Genomic DNA, 26661 nt, shown 5'->3' with positions numbered 1-26661 from the left:
GCGTTTGAGCACCGTGCACAACTTTGCTGCTGTTTCACATTGTAATATAGTTCATTTTACAAAAGCAACTGATGCGTAGCAACAATCAGTTATAGGTTAAATGTACATTTTTGCAAGGAGTATCAAGACACTGTTGAAAACTGGAGGGAATTTTTGGCAATGTTAAAAGATCTTCAGAAACATTTTTGGAACATATCTGACTCCTCACCTGTGAAGAATGGCTACCTGTGTTGTAGAAATACACCAAGTGAACATGGTTGAACAATTGCCAACTTTTAAAAATGGCAAGTGCTAGCATGTGCACCCTGGCTTTTTATTGCTTCATGTTGATGCTGTTAACACCCTTTTAATCTGTTTGTGGAGATTAAGGGTTGTTCTGGAAAGGGCAAGGAGGCCTTTGCTATGGGCTGGTTCTGAATGTTGAATTTCCATCGGGGTGACTGTTGCTCCATCCCTTCCAGTTGTGGCCCAAATCAGGCTGCCAGATGTGTTTACCAAACAGCCTGACTTCCCGCTCAAGGAATTAACTGTACCCTCTTAACATGGGATGAGCAATAGGAGAAAACGTCTGTCAGCTGTTTAGCCACAGTTAGTGCCAGTGAACTTTCTGTATGTTTGTGTCTCATAGGTCATGTAAAGATGGCCTTTTTCCCTCTGAAGGCCTTATCCAAAGTCCCAGACAAAGCATGTTGACCTTTCCCCAGTAGATTCCTGACTTTTCATTTCAACTTCTCCTCCTCTTTCTCAGTGCGCCACATAATCCCTGGCCTCCTGGGACCTGCTCAGTGTTGAAAAGCTGCAAACGTTGAGTCAGGGTGACACGAGTTTGTAAGAGAGTACATGAACAAGCAAGTCTATTGCCATCAGGATTTGGCCTTCTGGAGCTCTTCAAGCAAATCCTGTGACAAAGCTTTTTAAATAACAAAAACGGGTTGCCTTCTCTATCAAGTTCTGCTACCTCCCCCCCCCCCAATGCATCTTACATTTCCTTTCTGTCTGGCTCTCTGTAAAGGGACTATGGACTCTGAAGTGCAGTGGTTCCAGCATTCGATGGAGTTGTGGCATTTGCTTAACATGTTTTGACAGCATTGGGAAACGCACACAAAGTGCATTGCCTGACCCTGAATAGCTGAAGTTCAGCTCAGTGCAGTGTATGCCTGCTGTACAGACACAATCCTTTGCTGCATATTTTGGAGTGAAGGTTAAGTCCTTGGCAAAAAGATGAAGCAATTTCCCACAGGAGCCTTATGAGGACTTGCTCAAAAGTTGCTCTTTTGCAAACTTTGAAAAGACATGTGAAAATCCTTCCTTTTCCCCCACTCTGACTTTGTCTTCATTTCCTGTTGTTTAAAAAAATAAATGGTAGTTCAGACAAATGGGTTCTGAATGGGAACCTGTTTGGCTGTTGGGATGAAGAAATGAAACCAGCTATATACAGGTCAGAAAAGATGGTGGCAGGAGGGGGAGCAGTGAATAGATATAAAATAGGACTGAAATTTTGCAGGTTTGATCCTTCGGAAGGGTAATAGTTTGACCCGAATTTCCTGGGATCTAAAATACAAAAGTTATAAGCGACAGAAGATTGGTGGGGTGTCCATTGAATTAAATGGGAAATGAAAGTGAATGAACTGCTTCAGTTGTTAAAATGAATAAATTATAGAATTAATGATAGTTTATCCTATCTCCACGCTTCAGTTGTCACTTGAGTAGTGAAGCCAAGAGGCAAGATGAGTATCGCCAAAGTTATGTATTTAATATCACTTTAAAAATGCTAAGGCCAAAGCCTTTGGGGTTTCTTTGTATTATCTCTTCTGTCTGCACAGAAGATTCTGATCTGCTATTTTCTTCTTCTAATTTAGAAATTAGGTCTAATTAACTTTCAGGCAATGTGCTAAAGTCTACTTCGAAAATCGTGGATCTAAGTTTTCACTTTCTTTTTTTCAAATGAGATTTTGTATCAATATCTGTACATTACTAGTTCAGAGTCTTCAGCAATTCTTATTATTCTCTTAACTTGCAGGATTATCTCTACATAGTGTGTTTCTCTGATTTGGGAAAGACCAGTCCTAGAACAGCTATTTGTAATTGATGAGCACTATTTTAGGAAATGTTGAAGGAGAATCTTGCTAGAACCACCACAACTCCTACTGCATGTCAAATAAGATAATTTTAAGGCCACTATTCCTTAATGTAGTAGTTGAAATAGTTTATCTTGACTTCACTAGAAGCTCCCCCCCCCTTTCTCCCCTTCTCACACCTACATATTGACCTGGAATAAAAAGGAACAGAGTTTAAATCTGCACTGATAAATGGAACACTTAGCTAAAATGTTTCCTAAGATGTATTAATCAATTATTAGTTTGAGCAATTATAATCTACTTTTATAATGTATTTTCCAATTCTTGTGTCTTTTTTTTTTAAGTAACATTTTTTTTTACATCAGGTTGAAATGTATAAAGGTTCACACTACTGTATTAGCCTGATTGGAGGGAGCACAGCACACAACACTCCTCCTTTTCCCTTGTTCTTTTCTTCTTGTGTGGTGTAGTGGTTAAGAGCGGTGGACTTGTAATCTGGTGAACCGGGTTCGATTCCCCGCTCCTCCACATGCAGCTGCTGGGTGACCTTGGGCTGGTCACACTTCTCTGAAGTCTCTCAGCCCCACTCACCTCACAGAGTGTTTGTTGTGGGGGAGGAAGGGAAAGGAGAATGTTAGCCGCTTTGAGACTCCTTAAAGGGAGTGAAAGGCGGGATATCAAATCCAAACTCTTCTTCTTCTTCTTCTTCTTCTTCCAGGAAACAGTCATTGAAAATGGCACAATTGCATATGAGAACTGGCTTGTACCCGGGAGTCCAGTCTACAGGCAATTTTGGTTCTTTGATGTGCAAAACCCAAAAGAAGTAATGGAAAATGGATCGCATCCAATACTCAAGCAGAAAGGGCCATACACTTACAGGTAGGCAAGGTTTTTTGTGTTAAATGTGTGTCTCCTTCTGTTCTTTTTTGAGGGTGGGTTGGTGGGCAGACCTGATTGTTCCAAATCTGCTGGTTCTAGTGTTGTGCCCAAAACCTCTTCTCCAATTTCACAAAAGTCTTCTGTGAAAAATGAGTCACCCCCCCCACCCCCCGTGTTTTTCCTAATACCATATTTTTCGCTCCATAAGACACATTTTTCGTCTTAAAAAGTAAGGGGAAATATGGGTGTGTCTTACGGAGTGACTGGCGCTGCGCAGAGAGGGAAAACTGTGCAGCGCCCCTTCAGCGACGAGCCTGTCCTGCAAAGCCGAAGGAGGAACAGAAGAGGCTCCTTCTGTTCCTCCTTCCGCTTGGTTGAAGGGGCACTGCGCAGTTCTCTCTCTCTGCGCAGCACCTTTCCTGTGAAGGAGAGGCGTCGCACAGAGAGGGAGAGCTGTGCAGCGCCCCTTCAGCGAAACGCCTCTCCTGGCTTCTGTCTTAGCCACTGCCTCTTTGGGCAGGGGGAGCCTTCATCCCGCTGCCCTGAAGAGGCTTGGTGCGACTATCCCAGAAGCCAGAACAGCCAGAGGCTATCCCAGAAGCCAGATCCCTCTTGCTGTTCTGGCTTATGGGATTCAGAATATTGTTTTCCTCCTCCTCCCAAAACTAGGTGCGCCTTATGGTCTGGTGCATCTTATGGAGCGAAAAATACGGTAATCTTGCTGGGTTCAGGACTGAGTTAACCCTGTCTTTGTGAGGTGGCCATCTTTCTATTAAACACTCATTCAGACTCCCAAGCACCCTTCATTTCCTGATTTATTTATTTTTAATCTCCATGAGAGGAGCTGCTTTTTGTTGCCTTCCCTGAGCTTTAGTTGGGGAAACTGAGTTTGGCCACCAACCTCCAACCTCGCTGCAAGAAGCCAAGTTACAGGGAACCAGGCAGAGGACCTTCTTGGTAGTGGTGCCCGCCCTGTGGAACGCCCTCCCTTCAGATGTGAAGGAAATAAGCAGCTATCCTATCTTTAAAAGACATCTGAGGACAGCCCTGTTTAGGGAAGTTTTTAATATTTAATGTTCTGTTGTTTTTAACAGTCGACTGGGAGCTGCCCAGAGTGGCTGGGGAAACTCAGCCAGATGGGCGGTGTATAAATAATAAATTATTATTATTATTGTTGTTGTTGTTGTTATTATTATTATTCATATTATTACATATTATGGACCCTGCTCCCCCAGGAGGCAGTGATGGCCCCCAACTTGGATGCCTTTGAAAGAGGATTAGGCAAATTCCTGGAGGAGAGTACTATTGATGGCTACTACTAGCCAGGATGCCTGGGCTCTGCAGCAATGCTTTCGAAAACCAGTTGCTGGAAACCACATGAGGGGAGAGGGCTCTTGTGCTCATGTTCTGCTCCCTGGTATCCCACAGACATCTGGTTGGCTCCTGTGAGTGCAGGATGCTGGCCTAGATGAGCCACTGGCCTGATCCAGCAGGCTCTTCTGCTCTTATGTAAATTTTTTTGGGAGGAACTCTTCTGAAAGTATTGACTTGAGCTGGATTTATGCACAGATACGTGTTCAGGATTACTATATAAAACTCATTATGAGGGCAAATTTAATGCGGCCTTAAATATGCATTGCTCTGCTTTATTTTCTCACTGCCTGCTGCTCCCCACTTGTAACAAAGGTTCTTTACCGTAACGGGGTAAGAATAAAAATAAAGCATAGGAGCACTTTTTGGAGGTGATGTCTGTGTTGTCATAAGGTGGTATTCAATTAAGTGTAACTCAGAGCAGACTCATTGAAATTAACCAATAATCAATAATAAAAATAAGTCATGTTCATTACTTTCAGTGGGTCTAATCTGAGTAAAACTTAGTTGGATACCACCTATATATTTTTTTTGTACAAAGCACTGCAATGAAAACTTATACCCAAAGGAAGCCTAAAGATGTTGAGTGTGTTGGGTAGAGGGAATGCTCTGGCACTGGGAAGAAATGCTGATTCAGCTGGCTGGTGCTAAATCGGCATTCTTTCAATTCAGCTTTTGCAGTTAAATTTCTTCTTTGATTTCTAAGGGTGCGCTATTTGCCGAAAGAAAACATCACTCAACATAACGACTCCACAGTGTCTTTCTACCAGCCAAATATTGCTCTCTTTCAGCCTGATCTCTCAGTTGGGCCAGAAAACGACACTTTCACAATAGTCAACCTTGCCGTTGTGGTACGTAAGCCAGGCAAATTACCTGATTATGTAATATTAAAACTTTCTCATCTTCAGATTACCTTTTTCTCACACAGTCCAAATGCACAGGTTGAGTAATGAGGACAAAAGTTGTCCTCCAGCTACAAAATTAAATCAGTTTAGAAATAGTGTGGTTGTCTTTTTGTTTTCTTTTTCCACCACATAAAAGGCACTGTGTGGAGTTTGTGTGATTGTAGCCATACTCTACTGCTTGAGCCCTCTTTGCCTTGGCCGCTGGGGATGGAGAACCTTTTGCAAATCCCTTGTCCAGCCTATACTTGGCTTCTATGACAAGGCTACTAACAATGGTGCCAATTAGTGCCAGAGTGAGGCATCTCCAGAGCCATCCAGCCCTACTGAGACTGGAGCTCTTAAGAAAAGCACATTGCCAAACCCCCTTGGGGCCTGATTTGTAGAACGATACACTGCATGTTTGCATCAATTTGAATTGTTTGTTTCTTTATACGGGAAGAGTGTTTCACCCTTCTTAAACCCTCTGATTGCACCACAGTAGCACTAATTTCTTCCAGAGTTGACTGCTAAAACAGGTAGGGCTGGGAATAACTTTCATTTTCCCAGATTAGAATTTGAGGTTAGAGATCTGGTGATTATCTTGATCTAATGAGACTACTTTAACTGATGTTAAAGCTTCATAGTTATTGATGATTAGGTGAATATAGTTATGTGAAGGGCTTGAAATTATCTCAGAAATCTTGAGCATCCCTGTAATAGGCCCCTCCCTTCTTCTCTCTCTTCTGAGGCTGAGAAAGTAGTAGCTAAGTGTCGTAGGTAAGATTGGATTGCCAACTGTGGTGCAGTTGCTCCATTGATTGGCTGTCTCTCCCTTCTCCAATATTTACCAGAAATATCCCTTCAGGAATTATAATGCTCCATTCTATTTTTAGGGGCAGAAATGAAAGGTGTTATGGGCTCTCCATTATAGTTGGGAGAGCCAGGATGGTGTGGGGGTTTCCGCATCAGGAGTGGGGAGACCAAGCCTGAAATCCCCACTCAGCTACGAAGCTCACTTGTGGCCTTGGGCCAGTTGCCATTTCTCAGTCTCACCAATCTCTCAGGTTGTTGTGGGGACACAAGGGAGTGTGTGGGGAGAATCATATTGGCTAGAATTCTTGGAGAAAAGGTGGGATTTATGCACCTTTCCGCAGAGCCGGGGGGCTATCCCAGATGAAGCCTCCAGAGGAGCACCATTGAGGCTTCCAGCCAAACTGGGTTTTTGACCCGGGTGAAAATGAGCCTAGTTTTGATGCTGCCTTTCTGTTACAAATAGGTTTCATTGCATCTTGACTCTAGCAGCTTCCCCTTAAAGAATCCTGGAATTTGTAATTTTGTGAGGCCCAAAGAATATGCTCTTTAGAGAAACCAGTTTCATTGCTTTAGTCTATCACGGTACCCTGGGAGAAATAATGGTTTAGCCAGGGTAAGTTTGCAGCTGGCCTTGCAGTTGCCAAAATAGAAGTTTCCTCCTGGCCCTTAGTTGTCTGAATGATGAGCAACTTTCATAATACCGTACAGCCTATAAATAAATTCTGTAGCAAATGGAAGAGAACAGTGAAGCTGTGTATCATGTGGCTCCACACTTAGAGCCTTAAACCTCAGTTTCCTCTTTCCTTCTCACAGATTAGATATCCCCAATGTAGACAACCATCATATTCTGTCATACTTAATAGTATGAAATCATGTCAAGCAATTAGATTCATTGTAGAATCAGAAGTTGGAAGGATCTTCGATTTGTGTGTGCGTTTAAAAATCCAGACATTTTTTTTCCCGTAGAAGACTAGGGCAGGTTTCTAGTTCTTTTTGTACATGGTGGGCTTTTAAAACACTGGGGAATGTTTCAATATTTCCTTCCAAAATGAAATACAGCAGACAGGGCACCAAAACGCGAACCATGTCACTGCTCTGATTCCAATCAACCATAATGCTTATCACTAATGTTCAAAAGTTTTCATTGCCTGGTCTCTGGCTGGGTTATTGCAGCATCCCCCCCAAAAAGAGGGGGGGCATCTTGGTCGCAACCTGAATGCAAGAAGGTTAGTCAGAGGGAATACAGTGGTACCTCGGGATGCGAACAGGATCCGTTCCGGAGCCCCGTTCGCATCCAGAAGCAAACGTAACTAGCGTCAGCACGTCTGCGCACGCACGCGTCACTTTTCGCCGCTTCTGCGCATGTGCATGACATCATTTTGAGCGTCTACGCATGTGCGAGCGGCAAAACCCAGAAGTAACGCGCTCCATTACTTCCGGGTTGCCACGGAGCGCAACTTGAACGCGCTCAACATGAAGCATATTCAACCCGAGGTATGACTGTATATGTGTTTGTGTTTGTCTCAGGCTGCACCTGCTTTGTATCAAAGTGGCTTCATACAAGCGTTGTTGGACATTTGGGTGAAGTCATCAAAGTCCCAATTCCTTCAAAACAGAACTGTGAAAGAAATACTCTGGGGCTATGAAGATCCTTTCTTGAAGAAAATTCCACTTCCAGGAGTTGAAAGGGTTGTTGGCGTATTCCTTCCTGTACGTATGTGTCCCAAAAGGGAAATAAACCACTTGTCTTGGTGCTGGGGGAGAATGGAAAGGCTCTTAGAAATTGGATCTTACTACCAGGCTGGGGAAAAGGAGAGGGTAGGGTTGAAGAAGGCGAGGGGAGTGTGAAACAACTCGGCTGTGTCTTCCTCGGCTGAGCTTTCTCCTTCTCAGCCTTAAAGTAGCAAACCTGCTCCTTAGGGCCTTGTTCCGCCATTGCTGGGGGCAGCGGCAAAGATTGTCCTTCCACAGGCCACCATGTTGCCTCAGTCCACCCCCGCTGGACTAAACAGTGATCATGTACCCAGCCTGGCCTCTCCAGACCACAGTTCCCATCAGCCTCAGCCAGCATGTTGGGAGTTGTAGTCCGGCACCATCTAAAGTCCACCCTGTTGGCTAATTCTGATGCAAAAGGAGCAGGTGGTCTCGTTCCATTAGTGCCCACCCTGGAGAAATGAATAGAGTGGTTTTCATTTCTGTGTCATCCTGTTGACTGCGGTTTTAAATTGAACATTAGTATTTCAGTATCTTACTTTGGGTTATTTTTAAAAGATGCAAATTCTTGGTGGTGTCTAACCCATTTTAAATAGATATATTGCTGATATATCTACTTTTCTTGCCTTCAGTTTTGGCAAATCCATACTTTAGAATGGTATGTCTGCATGCAAAAGTGTGTAAGAGAAATAAATTGATTGCTAAGAAGCATGAAATGAGGAAGGGTGTACATTTATTTGAACATAGAAAAGAACCCTGGGATTTACCTTCATTATCAAACCCGTTTGTACTGAAAATTGTGTATTTTCTCTCCTCTCTCAAGTACAATGAGACATTGGACGGCCTTTATAGAATCCACAATGGGAAAAATGACACAAGCAAGACGGCACTCATCGAGACTTATAAAGACAAAACGTAATGTATATCTGAAAAATGTACATAGCTTTTTTTTAATGCTTTGTAAAAGATCCAGTAATCATTTACGGTGGATCCTTTCTCACGTTGCTGTTGCAAACATCCGTGTCTCTGCATGCTTTTGCAGCCACCTGTTAGAAAATTCAGGATAGAATAAAGAACTTTCTCATACAGCACATGGTTGAAATATGGAATTTCCTCCCCCAGGAGGCAGTGATGGCCACCAATTTGGGTGGCTTTGAAAGAGGATTGGACATTGGGGATAAAGCTATGTCCTGCCTCGACTGTTGGAGGCAGGGTGCTTCTGAATGGCCTTTCAGGGAGGGTGCTGTTGTGCCCAAGTCCTTCTTTTAGGCTTCCCAAGGGCACCTGGTTGGGAAAACAGAAAACCTTTGGCCAGATCCAGCAGGTTCTTCTCAGATTGTTATTTCAGTGCAGGAAGATTGAACATAGGAGATTGCTAGGCTTGAAACTACTGTATTGCAGAGATGTGTTTGACAATACTTGTTCGGGATAAATATATTCTGTTGGCTTTATGAGCAGATACAGGGCCAAGATTATTGTCATTGGGTCCATCTGCCTCCCTGCCTTGAAGCTATGGAGGAGAATGAAACTTGCTACCACCAAGGTTCTGGTGCAAAAATTAACTTTAAGGGGATCACTTCTTCTCAGCATAGGCTACCTCACAAGATGGTTTTAAATATAAAATCAAATGTCCTATGTACGCCTTCCTGAGTTCTTTTTTTGGAGGGAGGGATACAGATGAGATTTTAATTTTAATTTTGTGGATCAACAGCACACTAAAGCCAAGCCTTGATTTTTACACTAGTATTCTTGACAGAGGTGAGTTTTGTAGACCTTCAAAGCCATTCCTACCTTTGGCTCATAGAGGCAGGTCCTTCAAATGCAATGTGTATATATAGCACAGCACCCACCGTTCTAATGCACTGGTTTGGGCAGTTCTGTTTTGTTAAATGTTTCACTTCGGCTGGTTTCACAGTTCTTGAAAGAGCAAGTAGTGTAGAGGGCAATGGGGAAATAATTAAGCATCTCATGCTCTACTGACTGAGCTCTCCAACATGCACGGCTCCTTTCCATTTAGCTGTGCCTGAGGCATGACACGGGTTGTCCATGCTTGACATGGCTGACACCTGCCAGTGTAAGCCAGGCTTGTGAATCCTGTAGCAGCCCTAGACTCTGGGTTAGGAAACTGCATAATTGAATCAGGCCTTGGATTGCGTCAGAGAATCCTTCTAGAACGAAAGCACTGTGGCCTGAATCTGACTCCTATATTAATATAGAAAAATGTATAGCAAAATGGATCTTTCTTTGAAGTTCTGTCACCTGACCTGCATCATCCCCCTTTTTTTCTTTTAAAGCACCCTTCCATACTGGCCCGGAGGTTGTGCTATGATCAACGGCACAGGTAAGTAAGTGTGGGTGGGTGTAAACTACTGATATTTAGGACCAATTTCTTACTAAAAATCTTGAGCCAGAGGGATAAGAGCACAAGTGTTCTGCATTGTCAGTACACTTAATGGTTCTTCGATATGGATCTGTCCCAGGTTGCCACCAAGCACATTCCTACATGTCATGCACCTTGCAAAGACAGACTTTGTCCTGCAAATGCATTGTCATATCCTTGGGGTATTTGTGGACTGCACTGCGGATCTCTGTAGATAGAAGGTGGAGCAGCAGATCTGCCTGTTCCCACAGAGCTGTGCATGACAAACTGATGCTCCACACCCTGAAGAGGTTTGCTTGAAAATAAGGCCATGGGTGGGGGGGACGGACACAGGAGTGCTCTTCTACAACTTTGGATTTAGGGGCACAAAAAATAGTGCTGGTAGGGCCTTCCCCTGGTGACCAATTCGAGTGCATTGATGAGCACAGAAAACAAACAACTGTATCAGAAGGGTTTTTTAATTTGTATTCTGCACTGCTGTTTGCATTGTGTTTTTGGTGGAAACTACGCGCTGTGGGTAAAACCTCAGCTCCTAGGACTTGCCGATCGCATGGTCGGCGGTTTGAATCCCCGCGGCGGGGTGCGCTCCCGTTGTTCGGTCCCAGCGCCTGCCAACATAGCAGTTCGAAAGCACCCCCGGGTGCAAGTAGATAAATAGGGACCATTTACCAGCGGGAAGGTAAACGGCGTTCCGTGTGCTGCGCTGGCTCGCCAGATGCAGCTTGTCACGCTGGCCCCGTGACCCGGAAGTGTCTGCGGACAGCGCTGGCTCCCGGCCTATAGAGTGAGGTGAGCGCACAACCCTAGAGTCTGGCAAGACTGGCCCGTACGGGCAGGGGTACCTTTACCTTTACCTTACACACACATAAAAAATGCTGTGAAAATGCTTTATTTTAAGACATTTTAAAAATACATTGAATCTTGCACAGCTCACTGTCGCCTTCTAGTGTCACATTTGTATATTGTACATTACAGCACCTTTAAAATGTTTTATTTGCAGCTGTGTAGCTGAGTCCCTAATGTGCTGTGGCCTGCCCTGAGACTCGCTGGTGCAGGGCAAGTAGGAAAAATATAACAAATAATATTAAGTCGTACACAGGGCCTGGGGTGAAAGCTTTGAAAGGTCTTCCTGGGCAGGAGCCACTCTGCCAAGAGAATCATTACTTTGCTTGAGCTTGTCTCTTCCTCCTTTTTTTGGCTGCTGCTGTTCTCCTATTACGTGCGGAAATGCACCCTGAACATGGGAGGTTGATGATGTTTGTACCTTAGATGCCTGGTGATGCCTCTTATCCCACATGCCTCACCTCTAGGGTGTCTTCTTGGCGGGGGAGAGGGATAGAGAAAAATGGAGCAACAAGACAACTAAGCTAAAAGCGGACAAGTGCCAATAAACAAACTTTGTGAGATTTTATTGCAGCAACATCTCTTGGGAGCTCCTGTGTGCTGTGTTTGTCCTTCAGCCAGATGCACTGGCTGTGTGTTCCCTGCAGGCCATGGAAGCCTGTGGGAATTGAAGGAGTGTGTGTTTGTTATTACTCAATGGAGACAGTGCTCCTTATGCCACGGGGCTGGCAGCCATAGCTCTGCTGTGAAATCAGAGAGAATATTCAGATTTAGATGTGATCAAAAAAGCTGGTGCTACCTCTGCAGCTCATTTATTTCAACAATCACAAACAGGAACACTTCTTACCCTTGGAATTGGTTCAGAGTACCTCTGACCTAGAGAATAGTCATTGTTCTTACTGTTGGCACCAATTACGAGCTGTTAATGCTCCAGTCAAACAAGTACCCACAAGTCTAGTTCAATGAGGTAGTAAAGTCCCATTCACTTATAGGAATGAGTCATCTAGGAATGCTTATGAAATTTCTACTTGGCTGAACTCCACCTATTTGGGGTTTCTAAATTACCAGCCTTAATTCTTGGATTGGCACCAATAAATTAACCTAGCATTATCAGGTGACATCAGTTTTCTTATTCTACTGTAGATTGTTTTCCTGTAGGTGCATGTTGGGTCATGATAGCCTTTCCTCCAATTTTGTCGGTGTACATTTGATTTCCCTCCTCTATTTTCAAGCCACTAAATAGCATGACTGAAAACGTTTGCAGATATGAGCAATTGCTGTCGCTCTCCCTATATCCTACAATAAGGGTGGCTTTGGGTGGTAAGAAGGTAGCACAGTCCCTTCTGTCATTCTGCATGGTGTTACCATTTGAAATTGGTCGCTGTGCTCAGTGAATGATTTCCAAGCACTCTTTACTTGCTTTTCTTAAACACACACCAGGAGGTTGCGAGTTCTCTTACCACAGGTCTTTTTAGTTCCTATCCTGTGACTATTTAAGTGCAGGCCCAGGCCTCACACTTTCCCCTCAAATAAAATGCCAGTAAAAGACACAAGAGTTGAAGTCAGGCCATAACTGTAGTGACTATAGATGAAGAGACTTGGGATAGGCAACGGGTAACCATTTATTTCTGACCCACCTGCCAGAAATGACATCAGGGTCAACCCAATATCCCCACAAGGATAGCTGCTGAGGCCCAAAGACCCTGTCAGGGCATATGGACAGAAGCAACTCCTTCACTGATCCCTTTAACGGGATAACCTATTTTTTTTGGGGGGGAGCGAGGGTACAACCCCTCCTCCAACCAGGACTAAGGTTACCCAGTGCCTAAACTGCCAAAGTTGTGATGATTGCTATGAGGTAGGCAAAACCTCCAGGCCATAGCCAATTCGCCTGATAGACAAATTCCTACCTGGCCCCGCTAATATGGCGACCGCACCACCCATAGCAAGGCCAATTCATTAAGTGAAATATGAAATTAATGGAGTGGGTGGGTGGGTTGATCTGACGTAGAAGAGCTGGGTGTCGGGGGCTGTTTAAAACCCCTGGGAGAGGACCTGAGGGAAGTCCGATTGTTCCTTCAGGCCCTCAGGAGTTGCAGACCAAAGCTTGATATTTTTAAACAGCTGGTAAGAAAAACAGTGACAACATACCTCTGCACTCCTTTCACCATTTTGTCATTGGGAGTTTTGAACAATAGCTCAGTGCCATACACAAAAGCAGGCTGGTCAGCATTTTAAGCAGTAAGCACTGCAGTTTTGCTGGGATGTGTGCTCATATTTAAACAAGAGGTAGATGTGGTAACCTTCAGATGTTGTGGATCACAATCTCCATCATCCCCAGCCAGCATGGCCAATAGCCAGAGATGATGGGAGTTGTGGTCCACAATATCTGGAGAGGACAAACTCATTTAAATTATTTAAAAGATCCTACCTATGTGGACAGAATGTATCTTGCCTACTTTTTATGATCCATGCCTCCAGTCATTGGATGTCTCCTCTCCTGCCCCCCCCAAGGCAGTGAAGTAGAAAAATAAGAAAATATCTGTCACCCCTAATCATTACAATAACATGTGAACTGGTCTGTTCATTATCCTGCTTCCCTGATATCTGGGATAGCTGAGAGGTGGAATCAGCCTCACTTGCTAGTCAACAAGATGTGCGTGGTGTTTGTTTAAATCCAAGGAATGGTTGCTTCTTTGCCATGGACTCTGTGTAACCTTAGATGACTTTCTGTATCTTGGCTTCAGGTCAACCAATGGGTGGTTTCCAAATTAACTCAGACAGTATTTTTAAAAGTACCATTAAAAACTTCAGATCTTGCACTCTAATGTTAAAAGCCTTGGGAAGATGTCAGATGTATGTTTTTATTGCCTTCCTCTGAAACGTCTGTCTGCAGTGTCTCTTCATTCAGTTGCGAAAATTGGCCAGATGAGATAGATGAACACAAGTGAACTGGCAGCTGAGTTTTGCACTTACATGTGTGTTGTGCAAACCTGAGCGCAAGCTGGGAATTCATATATTTCTCATTTTATTTGCAGATGGGGCTTCCTTTCCCCCTTTTGTCCAAAAGACTGCAAGACTTGATTTATTTTCTTCTGATATTTGCAGGTAAAAAGCATCATAAAGTCCTTTTCTATACTTGACTTAGGAAGGACATAATGATTAAAAGTTTGTTTGTTTGTTTTATTTTTTAAAAAATCTGGCTTATAGTCAGCTTGGGGTAACATTGAAGAGAACCAATAACATTGATCTAGCAAAGCTTCTGGATTGTTTGGGCCAAAATTGGGCATCACATGAGAGATCAATGACCAAATTCTTCCACATTTTTTTTAAGTTTAAAGGCAGGCACAGAATGCCCCAAACCACACAACTACAGTGCTATTTGCCAATAGAAACCACCCCCCAAAGTTACTATTTACCCATATGGAAAACTAGTGTGTTAACTCTTCTGGTAACCATTTTTTTCACCAGTTATTTTTTATGGCAGCCCATCAAATTTTTGGTCCCACTGTATCAAAAACTGCTGTGAGGTAGTACTACTGAAGCAATATTTCTTCAGGCCTTCCCAGGAGGAAATTCATCCATATGGGTTGCAAATTTAAATTATCTCTTCAAATGTGTTTAGGCTTGTTTTGGTCACCTCATGCATTTGGAGAGGTGTTGAAAACACACTGAAAGTAATGGGCAGGTTGAAATCTCTGGCTTGTATTTTAATTTTGCAGATAGCCACCAAATGTATGGGAAGTATATGGATAGCAGATTAAAGGTAAAGGTAAAGGTACCCCTGCCCGTACGGGCCAGTCGTTTCCGACTCTGGGGTTGCGCGCCCATCTCGCTTAAGAGGCCGGGGCCAGCGCTGTCCGGAGACACTTCCGGGTCACGTGGCCAGCGTGACGAAGCTGCTCTGGCAAGCCTGCACCAGCACAGCACACGGAGACGCCGTTTACCTTCCCGCTATAAAGCGGTACCTATTTATCTACTAAGAGTGCTTTCGAACTGCTAGGTGGGCAGGAGCTGGGACCGAACGATGGGAGCTCACCCCGCCGTGGGGATTCGACCATGTGATCGGCAAGTCCTAGGCGCTGAGGTTTTACCCACAGCACCACCTGCTGCTTCAGTAGTACTACCTCACAGCAGTTTTTGATACAGTGGGACCAAAGGATAGCAGATTAGGATAATAGAAATTATGAAATTACAGGTGCCTATACGTTTGGTCCTAAATTAAGATGCTACCTCCATGTCCCATTTCATATCCAGATCCATCTACAGCAACTTTGACAGTGAACAGACTGTGAAGGACATCCCACTCTATCGCTTCATCGTCCCTCCAGGTGCTTTTGCATCTCCTCTTGTCAATCCTGACAACATCTGCTTCTGCACAGAGAAAGAGATATCCCTGAATTGCACATTAGCTGGGGCACTGGACATCAGTTCTTGCAAAAAAGGTATCTGCCTGCAATTTGAGATGAGCAAGCTACTGGAGTGGTTAATATAAAGATTTGGAGGTCTGGACAATATGAACTTGGGAAGTGGTCCTGCCGTAGGCTGTGCCCTCTGCTGTCCAACTAACAGCTCTTTGGTGAGAACGGAGGCACCAGGGGCAAGGCTCTGTATTGGGTCCAAATTATGTTACTTGCACTGTTCTCACTGATTTCATTGGAGCTTAAGTCATGTCTTAAGTTGTCCCATTAGATTCAAAAGGGAACCAACAGCCCTTTCTCTATAGCAATACTGCTAAAATGGAGTTGATCTATTAAGAGTAAATCTATTAAGGGCTGCATCTGAACTCACTTGCGAGGGCACGTTGTGATTGAGGCTTTATAATGTAAAGCTGAGTAAAATTCAACAATGGGGTAAATTGAAAAAAGAGAACGGAAACACTTGTGAGAATTTTGTTTTTATCTTTTAAAATGCAACAGATCTTATTCACTGTACACAAACTTTTAATACTTCAAATGTACACACATTCATACATCTACATATAGGTGTGTGCATGTGTACACGGAGCAGAATTCCACATTGTAAAAGTTTTGCTTGCATATACAACGAGCTGTACAACATTACTCATAAGAATTGCAGGTGCGCCTGGACTCCCACTGGAGAAAGGGTGAGATGAAAATAAAATAATTTGCACAGTCTTTCTTTTTTTGATGTTAAGCCATGTTAGCATCCTGAGCTATACTGGCACTACACATTCAAAACTTATATCTGACTGTGTGGTGGGGCAAAACAGACCTGAATTGTGGTTGCATGTCAAAGGTTTATCATCTGTGGTTGCATCATGTTTTTTTACAGTATAAATTAATGTACATCTAAATTGTCACTGTTGCACAATGCAATGTCTTGTGCAATTTAAGTAGAAATGTCATTATGCTTGCCTCAAATGTTAGCACTGTGAGTCCAAAATCCTTTTCCAACTCAGTTTTTAAAAATGAGAATAACTGAAGAACTTCTGCCTTTTCTTTCCTCACTACCTGCATACCTTTGAGCCCCCTCCACCTCTTACCCAATTAACCTGACCACTGCTGGCACTCTGGCAGCTGCAAGCATGAAGAAGATGGCCTTCAGTTCCATTCTGAGCTCCTGGCATGCTGCTGCATAGGGTGCTCTTTGGTGGTGGCCCCTGGAACAGATGTAGTTTTCCCCATATAAGCTGAGTAGCATGGTTTTTAGCATGCTAGGTGCTAGAAAGAGAAGGGAGAAAGCAATCTTGCTTGCTTACTGCCATGGGATTGTACTGATGTTTTTTCTCCTCTTCCTCTGCAGGAAAACCTGTATATGTTACACTCCCCCACTTCCTCTATGCAAGTGAAGAAATTGCTCAAGGCATTGAAGGCATGCACCCAAATCCACCTGAGCATATGACCTTTTTGGATGTAGAGCCAGTAAGTAATCACACTGTACTCTTCCTCTCTCTCCCCCTCCCTACGTGCTTCAGTTCTGTCCTTTAGAGAAACTAGGATTTGGCTTGCAGTAGAGCTCAGACTGATATCCTTTACATGCATAACTTAAACATAACTTAAATGTAGCCCCACAAAGGGGCTGAGGTGGGATGCCAGCAGCTTCTGTCTTGTCACACAGGATCTTGGCACCAGCGCTCTGGAGCAGTAGCAGCCTGTAATTTATGGATACTGCATGTGATCTTGGGATTAACTTTTGGGGTTCGTGAAAGAGTGGCCGGAGTGTTTGCCTCAGGAAAAGCTCCCTGAGGGACCTGTTGTCACCAGATGTTTCTGAAGCTGGGCAGGGCCTAGGTTGCTTCAGCCATGTGAGACGAGGGAGAATTATTCTCCACTCTTGGCAGAGGTCTCCCCTGCCCCATTTCTTGATATCAAAGAACATAGGAACCTGCTTTAGACCAAGTGAGACATCTATCTCAGTCCTGACTGTGTGCAGCTCTCCATGGTTTCAGATGCGGAATATTTCGAGCCCTAACTGGCAGTGCCAGAGATTGAAGCTGCACACAAAGTCCTTCCCATATTGAACAAAAGCCTGATACAAATCTTAAAGCGAAATGTCTTAAAATTGGCTTCCATCACTTTAGGGCCGAATTTTGCACTGTGGGCTCATGCACACCTCCTCTTGTGTGGGGCAGGCAAGCCCACGTCCTGCAAGCTGGACCAGGCGTGGCAGCCCTCCTCCCTGTCACAGCACTTCCAGGCCAGCAATGCAGATGGGATGGGGGGTTCACTGCCTGTGTTCCCCCACCCAGCACTGCACAAGGGCAAGTGAGTGCAGGTTTGGGAGCATTTAGCCCTGGGAGGTTTGAATATAACCCTCAGGTTAAACAAGGACCTAGCTACTCTGATGTAACTCATGTGGAATCATGATAACTGGCCTCTGTTCAAGGTGCTGCAGCTAGGACTTCCCGAAAGAAAAAGTGGACTGAAACACAGCCCTCCTTCAAAATTCTTCGTTGCTCTTCTCCAGATTTTTGCAATGCAGTTCTCTTGCCGAGTATTGTCTACTGAAATGCATATACAACAATAAAGTCTACTTATCAATGCATATATTGCTAAAAGCATCTTAAGGACGCATTATAGTTGGAGAAATTGCATACAAGATTGGAAAAATGAGCAACTAGGGAAATCTGAAATTGCAGTGGTGCTGTGATTGCCAATGTCTAGTTGCAGCTAAAGTAACAAGATAAATCATGTAACTTTGGCCATTTCCTGTCCAGCTACTCTTACAATAGGAAATGCTCTAATTTTGGATCCAAATAAAAACATGTTACTGTATTTTAATGCTGCTAATCACTAGCGTCCGCCTCCGCCCCTCCCCCCCCCCCCCCCGCGGCATCAATTGTACATGGCACTTCATATTTATTTGTGTTGTGTTTTTAAGACCACAGGGTTTACACTGCAGTTTGCCAAAAGACTGCAAATCAATTTGTTGGTGAGGCCTTCTACAAAAATTACGTAAGTTGCTGTTTTAATTGAATTAAAAAGTAGTGCATGTGCTTCTCTGTAAATTCTCCGTGTTGGGTTTGTAAGTCCCTCTGCTTACTTGAACCTGATCATTTTCAGGGTTGGACACTTTGTTCCTCAACATGTTATGGATACAGTAGAAATTATCACTCATTGTATGTCTGGACAGTTAATTCCAATATGTAGCGTTACATAACTGGACCCAACTCTATCCCAGGTCCCCTGCAATCTAAGGTAGAATTTAGATGACAAGGAAAAAGACAGAAGTTTCCTGGTACTTCGCTCCTTTCTGAAGAATACACAATATTCAAGTCAATATTACAGTGGTACCTCGGGTTAAGTACTTAATTTGTTCTAGAGGTCTGTTCTTAACCTGAAACTGTTCTTAACGTGAAGCACCACTTTAGCTAATGGGGCCTCCTGCTGCTGCTGCGCCGCCGGAGCATGATTTCTGTTCTTATTCTGAAGCAAAGTTCTTAACCTAAAGCACTATTTCTGGGTTAGCGGAGTCTGTAACCTGAAGCGTATACAACCTGAAGTGTATGTAACCTGAGGTACCACTGTATTGGCTTGAATAGGAATGGAGAGAAATCAGATACAGTTTCCAGTTAAAGCCAGACTTGCTGAAGTTGCACTTTCTGAAGCAATACACAAGCCAAAGCACTTCCATCCTGTGATGGCAGCAAGGGCTGATGGGAGTTGGAGTCCAGCAACATCTGTAGGGCACCCAGTTGGCTCCTGCTGCTTTAGATTTTCTGCTGAAGATGAAACTTCAGAAAGAACTTCTATTCCTGCTTAATGCAACATCATTTTGAGGAAAACCAAAGGAAAAGCATCACATGTGCTCTGGACATCTGTAGCTTCCCACCAGACATGCTGAAGTGAAATTTTGGGAGAATCTTTTTTTAGGTTTTAACTTGGTGAAAGATGTGAGGAAAATTGTGACAAGTCATATAGTTCTTTTCTTCCGTGCTACCTTGAAGAATTTTCAGGTCTATCCTTAGGACAGCACACAATAGTGACAATATTGTCTAAAATGCAATAGGAAATACATCTCATTCTCTTTAGCCGTCCATACTGGGCTGGTTCCAATGATCATAGCTATATATGCATGCAAATAATTTAATAATTTGGTTTATTAGAGAGATGAATGAGTCTTTTGCCTGGTGACAGGACCTTTGCTCCTCCCTTCGCAGCACAATCAATCAAACCAAGAAACCTCTGGAACCATAGCCTCCTCTTCTGTCCAAAGCAGGGAACTATGGTTACCAGCCTCAGACACTAAGGTTAGAGTTTTTACGGTTTGATGGCTCACACTGTGAAAAGGGTATGTGTGTGGGCTTTTAGTTATTATTAAAGACTGCTTCATAAGATGTGATCATCTGAACATATCAGGATGTATGTAGTTCTTTTTAGGTTTATTCCTGTTGAACATGCAAAAACTGCTGCATAAATGCTATTCTGACTTACGGATCTTTGTCCCCTTTTTCATTCTAATTATATTTTCATATGTTTTATTTCAGCGTCCTAAAAAATATCAAGTTGCCATTTCTCTTTCCTATTTTGTGGCTGAATGAGGTAAATTCTGTTTGTTGTTCTTCTCTGTTGCTCTTCATTAGTTATATAAGTACTGTTGTAACTAGCTATTCCTACCCCTTTAAAAATGTTGGCCAAGATTTGAAGACTTCCTTTCTATCACAGTTAATCTATATATTATGCTTGTCCTACTTCTTTAGTGTTGACAAGTTCCATGGGTGCAGCAGCGGTGGAATTTAGTTTTTAATATTGGAGGTTATTTGCAGCTGAGGCACTGGCGACAGCAAATCCACCTGCTCCCCATCAGATCTCCAGAGGAGCAGCAGCTGCTCCGAAGGACACTCTCCTGTGTTTTTCTCTCTCTGACGCCTCACGCAGAGTAAAGCCTCTTCCCCAAATTCTTTCTCCTGTGTTTTCTGCTTAGACTTGCTTGCAATATGGCTGGATAGATGGACAAATAAGTCTGAGTCATTATCTTCAAGTGTCGCCTTGGGCCACTTTTCTGTTGCTTCCCAAATGGAAGATGTGCCTTGCAAACTTCACTGCATGAGAAATGCCTAAAGCAGGCATGGCCAAACATGGCCCTCCAGATGTTTTGGGATTACAAGTCCCATCATCCCTAGCTAACAAGACCAGTGGTCAGGGATGATGGGAATTGTAGTCCCAAAACATCTGGAGGGCCAAGTTTGGCCATGCCTGGCCTGAAGTCATCCTGGCTCCATTGACCCTCTCCAATCCAACCTGCCGTATCCCGACACCATTGGGTGAACTGAAGTGGCACAATCTTGGATGGTGTCCCTTCCCTTCAGGGGTTCATCTTTTTTGAATGCTTTGTGTTGTAAACCAGTTACCCTATTAGAGTTGTTTACCACAGCCTTCTCCTCTGTGTTTGGCTACGCCAGCTGTCTTGCCTGTCTGTCTGTCTGTCTGTCTTATCTATCTGGTCCCCTTCAGAAATTGCTGAATGACATGATCCTTAACCCTTGGCCATACTACCTGAAAGTCCCAAAAAGCGCCTGAAGGCCAACACTGCTGTAGAGCACCTGGGTTCCCAGGGTGTGGCCTTGAGACCATCACTTTGTTGACTGAGTAGGTGTGAGTCTGGGTCATTGCCCAGATGGGAGACCTCCTGGAAACCACATTCCCAAAGGAATAACTTCAATCAAGAAGATGTGACATTTATCTTCCACTGCACTATGTGCAGCATGTGTTGGTAAAACATTTTGAGCAATGTATGGATAACCACTTAAGTCCCTGACTCTCTTCTTGCACTCACTCCTGGGTGGGGAATCTCCAACACATGAGTCTGTATAGGCCCACTGAGCCTCCCCAGTTGTCCCGCAATGCTGTATTCACTGAGCAAACCTGCCCATCATGATGCCAAGTGTGGGGCAGATAAAAGCCTGATGGCCACGAGCAGGTTTGCAGGCCATAGGTAGCACTTTGAAAGGGGCTTCTGAAGATGTGACAATCAGCTGGTTGTTGTTCCTCCCTCTCCTTTCACCATTTCACCATTTCATTTATTATTATTTTTATGCAATGGAACTGGGTGTAATCAGGGATGTAAGCAGGTTCCATTTCGTAGATCCAAGATGGAAATAACTTGACATTGCAGTTCCCACATGTGGGGAGGAAACTGCTTGTGGACTTCTGTGTGGAATAATGTTGCTCTTGGTCTCCCTCTTCTTCCTCCAGACGGCCATTATTGATGATAAGAAAGCTGAGTTTTTCCGAGAAAAAGTGACCAATAAGATCAAGCTTCTGCATCTGCTGGAAGCGGTGCTCATCATTGCCGGCAGCGTGATGTTCCTTGGATTCCTCGTCTCGTTCTTAGTATGCCGAGCGCAGAAATCGAAATAAGTAAGGAAACAGGACTGTGGCAGGATTTCCTTTGATGATAATTTCTGTGATTCTTTGGCTGAAATAATAACAGCAATTGGGCGCCCACAGTTCTGTGTATATGAGACCATTTTGCACATGTCGAAGGCAAGGCTTGGAAAAAGATGTATTGATTTTTATCAAGCAAATCTATACCTTGGGTGAACATTAAATGTGCTGCTACTCTGATTCCAGACACCGGGTGGTATATCCAATGAAACTGTACTGTCAATAGCAGATAGCTTTTTAGAAGGGTTGTACATAGATGGTGCTCAGAAATGAAACTTCCAGTGGCCTCTTGGGCTCCAAATATCCTTATGCAGTGGCTTAAGGCTTAGTGTGTCTCTTCACACAATCCTCTTAAATTTCAGCTTTAAATGAGCATACATTTAAAAACATAATGCAAGAAATACATTTTTTACCAGCGAATCCAAATTTGCTGCAGTTTTCCAGTAAGTTTACATTAATGGAAAGCTGGAAAACTGAAGCAAATTTGGATTTGCTGGTAAAAATCACAAGTTTTGCCTCCACATGATATATGGGTTGCTTCCAAACCTACCCCTCTCTTGCCCTCACCACTCCCTTCGGGAAATCCATATAGACCAGCCTTGGTCCCTAGAAGTTGTTGTACTACAACTCCTATCTTTCATAGCCAGCATGGCCAGTGATGATGGGAGTTGTAGTCAACAACATCTGGGGACCCAAGGTTGAGAAAGGCATTAATATAGATAGTAGTAGTTGGTCCTGGAGCACTGCTTTCCTGACCTCCCATCCACTGGGCTTGAGGCAGCAGTGAGCTTGGCATGGTGGAAATGCGCCAGTGGGAGCACCAGATCCACGACTGCATTTGCACTGTGCCCGCCTTGCCACTCCCCCTCCTGGTGAGCCACGGCAATGACAGTGATGGGAAGTCGGGCAAGCAGTGTTGCCCCATCAACCACTACCAACAGCCACTGACTCCAGCTCCTGATATATGTGGGGCGGACCATCTCCAGCGCTCCAGGCTTTGGCCTATAAGAAGTGTTGACATTCATAGTTCTCTCGCTGAATTTCCACATCATGCTAAGTCATGGTTTACTGTTAATACGCAGATCACTTCTGCTGTGCTTCTCCCTAGCAGCTAGTGGAAGCAACCCCCCCCCCTGGCTTAGTGTTACATCTGACCTGGGGACTGTGGTGCCAAATGACCCATGCATGGCAAGCCAAGAACAAGCATGGCTTCAGATCACAATTCCCAATTCAGATGTAATGCTTAGTCAAGAATTGTTGTCTTCGCTCTCGCTTTTTATCAGGGAAGAGTGATGTGGGAGAGATCTGCATATTCATAGGAAAACATTTACTATGACACAAGAATCCAGCCATTGTCCTCTCCCCAAAATTCAGAAACATACTTAACAGAGTTTGCCTATGGTATGAAGGCCCTGTGCAATACAAGTTTCAAAAAATTACAGAAAGGTTACTCCTTTCCCCAAGGAATGTTGCTTTTCACATTAAGCGGGTTTCTATCTTTAACCCAATTAATACAATACGAAGGATGCTATCTGATGCTTCTGATAAACGATCAAAAGGCCTTTATGGTTCTATTATAGAACCACAACCTCTGCTGTGATATGTCTGCTAAAGCCTTCCATGAGAAATTGATCCAGATACCCTGGGTCTGCTGAACTAACTTGGAGTGATTTCTTTTCTCAGGTATCAAGCTACTTCAGGTATCAAGCTACTGCAGATGTAGGCAATAGTCATTTCAGACTTTAAGCAAGGGAGGGTAATGAACCTTCCGGATGAACCTTCCTGATGGCATTGCTGGACTGTGCTTTGTATGTGGCAAATCAGCTTAGGAAGAAGCCCCGCCTCAGTGTGTTGAGTGAAGTATGTGCCTTTGCCTGCCAGAACCCCAAAGGTGTTCAGAAGAGAGACTGTTGTTAAATCTGACCTTCTGACATTCTCTGAACCTTTTATAAGACATCCAAAATGGAGATCTGATCGGGACTCAAACCTGTGCTACCGTTTATGCAGCTTGCTGCTGCTGCCACAGTCTCTTCCCACCTGGGGAATTCAAGAATGGGAAGAGAAGTTCTTTGCCTTAACTGTGTTCAGAAAGCACAGAATCCTGCTCTCAAACATGTTCAATCATTTGTTTTTCATCCGCATCTTCAAGAAGTTGAAGAAGCCTCTAAAATTATGCTGCTGTTCTTTTTTCTCTCTCCAAAGATGTGATTTTAGAAGATGAGAAATGTAAAACACCATTAATTGTAACATAAGGATTTCAGTAAAGGGTTTGTCAAAAAGACTGTCTGTATTTCCTTGTTTTTGTACCCACGCTTGCAAGTCTATGTGCAACTACACTCCTTCTCACCGCCAAAGTGGGGATGGGTAAATCTGCTAATTTCAGTATCTCCATTTTGCCTCCACTGCATTTTAGTTCAGTTACCAACATCTCCACACCAGCTTGTGGGTTTTTTCTTTTTAAAATCCTTGTGAAAATCCACCAGAGAATTCCTCCTAATAAGCACATTTGTTTGCAATTTTGGCCTAATGCAGCACATTTTTGCAAAGCAATTTTGTGTATTCATGTATGTTAGTTTCAACAAAAATGCACACATATTGATGTACATTTGCATTTTTGCACACATTACCTGGCTGGAGAACTGCATTGTCAAATCTGAAGAAGTGCCTATTTCAAAGGTTTCAGTTGGTGTCTTGTTTCAGAAAGGGCAAATTTTGGTAGGTTCACCTTTAAATGTGCAAGGAATCCAATTTATCCCCTGTTGCTTTGTTGCAGCCGTGAAAAGTAGACTCTCTAGCATATCACGAACTTCTCTTCACCAGATATACTGGTTGCAATAAATAAATAAAATTAGCTTGATTTGGAAAAGTCTTACAAAATTCTCCCTGGCTTTGGGTGTATGTGGCCAGTGCAAATATTATTGGGAGGTATTAAATCTGGAGGTGGCTACAGGTCTAAGGGAAGGAAGAGCAAGTGTCAGCAGTGCAAATACCTTTCCCTGGTCGCCCCTCCCTCCCTCTGCTTGCAGGCTAAGAAATGCTCTTGAGGCCAAGGATTGTTGCCTCCTTTGTTTCAGACCACTTACTCCTCAGGTGCACCTATATTAAAAGTAATCTCAATAAAATACTCTTAAAACACCCTGCTTTTGTTTTCCTTTCTGTCTTTGTGTTCATGATTGAATGTCAGACTGTATCCAAATGGCATCCATTGGACTAGCTGTGTGTTAGCTCTCAAAGTCCCCACGTGTGCTGCTGCAGACCTTCGCATGGGAAGGTAGGGGAGCCCAGTGTTCCACATCCATTTTCATATACATACATCATCTCATATATGAAGTGGGACACTGCACTTAGATTCACCTTTGGTTCTTGCAGCAGGCCTCTTGCGTCTGGTCCTCAAAACAAACCCAGTGATGGTTCAGCTACAATTGCCATATTGCAAATGACAGGGCTGAGGATAAAGAATGGAGTTTTTATTTGCTTGCTTACAGTAATTCTTTTGGTTGTCTACTAACATATCTGGGTAGATCACAAAGATAAAATAAAAACAGGATATTAAAAGTATAAGAAAGTTGCATAATAAAAATATCCAGCAGAAAACCCTAAATCCAAGTTCACCATTGAACTGTAAATATGCAATTTAGTGCTAAATGGTAGACTGACAGGCATCCCTTATCAGAATAGGCTTTGTTTATGTTCTCAGGACGTTGATTGCATGAAGCATATCTTACGGCATTGTGGGCAGTATGAGCAAGCGAGGGACCAACTGATCAACCCCCTGCTGGCAAATCTGCCGGGAAAGTCTGAAGCCTCCCATATTAAATATCTGCTGGAGGACAATGATATTACAGTGGCCGTGGCAAAGTTTCTTTTGGAACTTAAAAGAAACAAAGATTGAGACATAACAAAATGACTGCCTCGGTTTCTCTCTCTCTCGTCTTAACTGTATTTTGTTCTGTACTTGTTCTATGGGTCTTTGGACCACAATAAAGATTTAAAATAATAATTAAAACACAATATACAGGCAGTGGGATAAAAATTCAGATTTCACATGGTGCTGAGAAGACTGTATTTAAGGTGCCAGACAAACTTCTCTGAGGAGGTTTATCCATAAGTAGGGTGCTATCACTGAGAAGGCCCTGTCCCTGGTTGTCATGCCTCCCCACAACCTGCACAACCTTAGCGGCTAAGGTGAAATTTGAGCTGCCCATCTTCTCCACCTGGTCCTGCTAATGCACAACTATAATTCACTTCTCTGCAGGACAACTGAACTTCATTTTTGTTGCCTGAGATTCTCAGAGCTTGTGTGTTGTGGCAGGTATGCTCAGCACCAGAATCAAATCTTGGCCGTGGCAAAGTAATAAGACATGTTTCCATTATTAACTAGCCGCAACATGACATCAAGGCATCAATTAGAGTGAAAATGAGAGTTCCAATTATCTGGGAAGTGTGGATGTTGAATATGCGCAACTTAAGCAATGACCGCTAGGTGGCAATGGTGCATTTCAAAGTCAACTATTTTCTTCCATACTAGTTCAGATGAAATCTTGCACATTTTCCAGAATGCTGAACACCATCACCTCAGCAAAATGAAGAGGTTGAAAGATTTGGAATACTATATGCCAATGGACAGATTCCAAAGGAAGTAAAAGATACAGGATCAATATTGAGAAGTAGTTAAGTAGTAGTTAACACGAGTTAAGGCTGAGCCAGTCCCTGTTTCACAGCTTAAGTGAAAATGCCCAGGATAGAACCAGTAGAACAAGCCAGATTTCTCTGCCATAATCTCACTAGGCCACATCCAGATTCTCAATATTTTGTGGGAGGAGTTCAACTGCATGCTTTAAATTTAGGGT

At 43.5% G+C, this 26661-nt stretch overlaps 1 protein-coding gene across 6 annotated transcripts in view; it reads left to right on the top strand.

Annotated features, from left to right (window-relative positions):
• The window catches only part of CD36 (CD36 molecule), a 61524-nt gene extending 37759 nt beyond the window's left edge, over positions 1-23765 (top strand). For 5 of the 6 annotated variants that reach the window (XM_053406194.1, XM_053406193.1, XM_053406191.1 and 2 more), the window contains 12 exons: positions 2797-2957; positions 5035-5179; positions 7553-7735; positions 8562-8653; positions 10033-10079; positions 14000-14069; positions 15219-15406; positions 16728-16846; positions 18306-18379; positions 19912-19966; positions 21620-21784; positions 23495-23765. In XM_053406194.1, coding sequence (XP_053262169.1) covers positions 2797-2957; positions 5035-5179; positions 7553-7735; positions 8562-8653; positions 10033-10079; positions 14000-14069; positions 15219-15406; positions 16728-16846; positions 18306-18379; positions 19912-19966; positions 21620-21784 — 1299 coding nt within the window. In that variant the 3' untranslated portion in view covers positions 23495-23765. The remainder of the gene's footprint in view (positions 1-2796; positions 2958-5034; positions 5180-7552; positions 7736-8561; positions 8654-10032; positions 10080-13999; positions 14070-15218; positions 15407-16727; positions 16847-18305; positions 18380-19911; positions 19967-21619; positions 21785-23494) is intronic. The other variant, XM_053406195.1, reaches the window with a different exon arrangement.
• Positions 23766-26661: the final 2896 nt, after the last annotated feature.

This window comes from Podarcis raffonei, chromosome 10 (genome assembly GCF_027172205.1).
Source record: "Podarcis raffonei isolate rPodRaf1 chromosome 10, rPodRaf1.pri, whole genome shotgun sequence".
NCBI lineage: Eukaryota > Metazoa > Chordata > Lepidosauria > Squamata > Lacertidae > Podarcis > Podarcis raffonei.
Note: the sequence above shows the minus strand (reverse complement) of the source record. Positions and strands in the feature narration are given on the sequence as shown.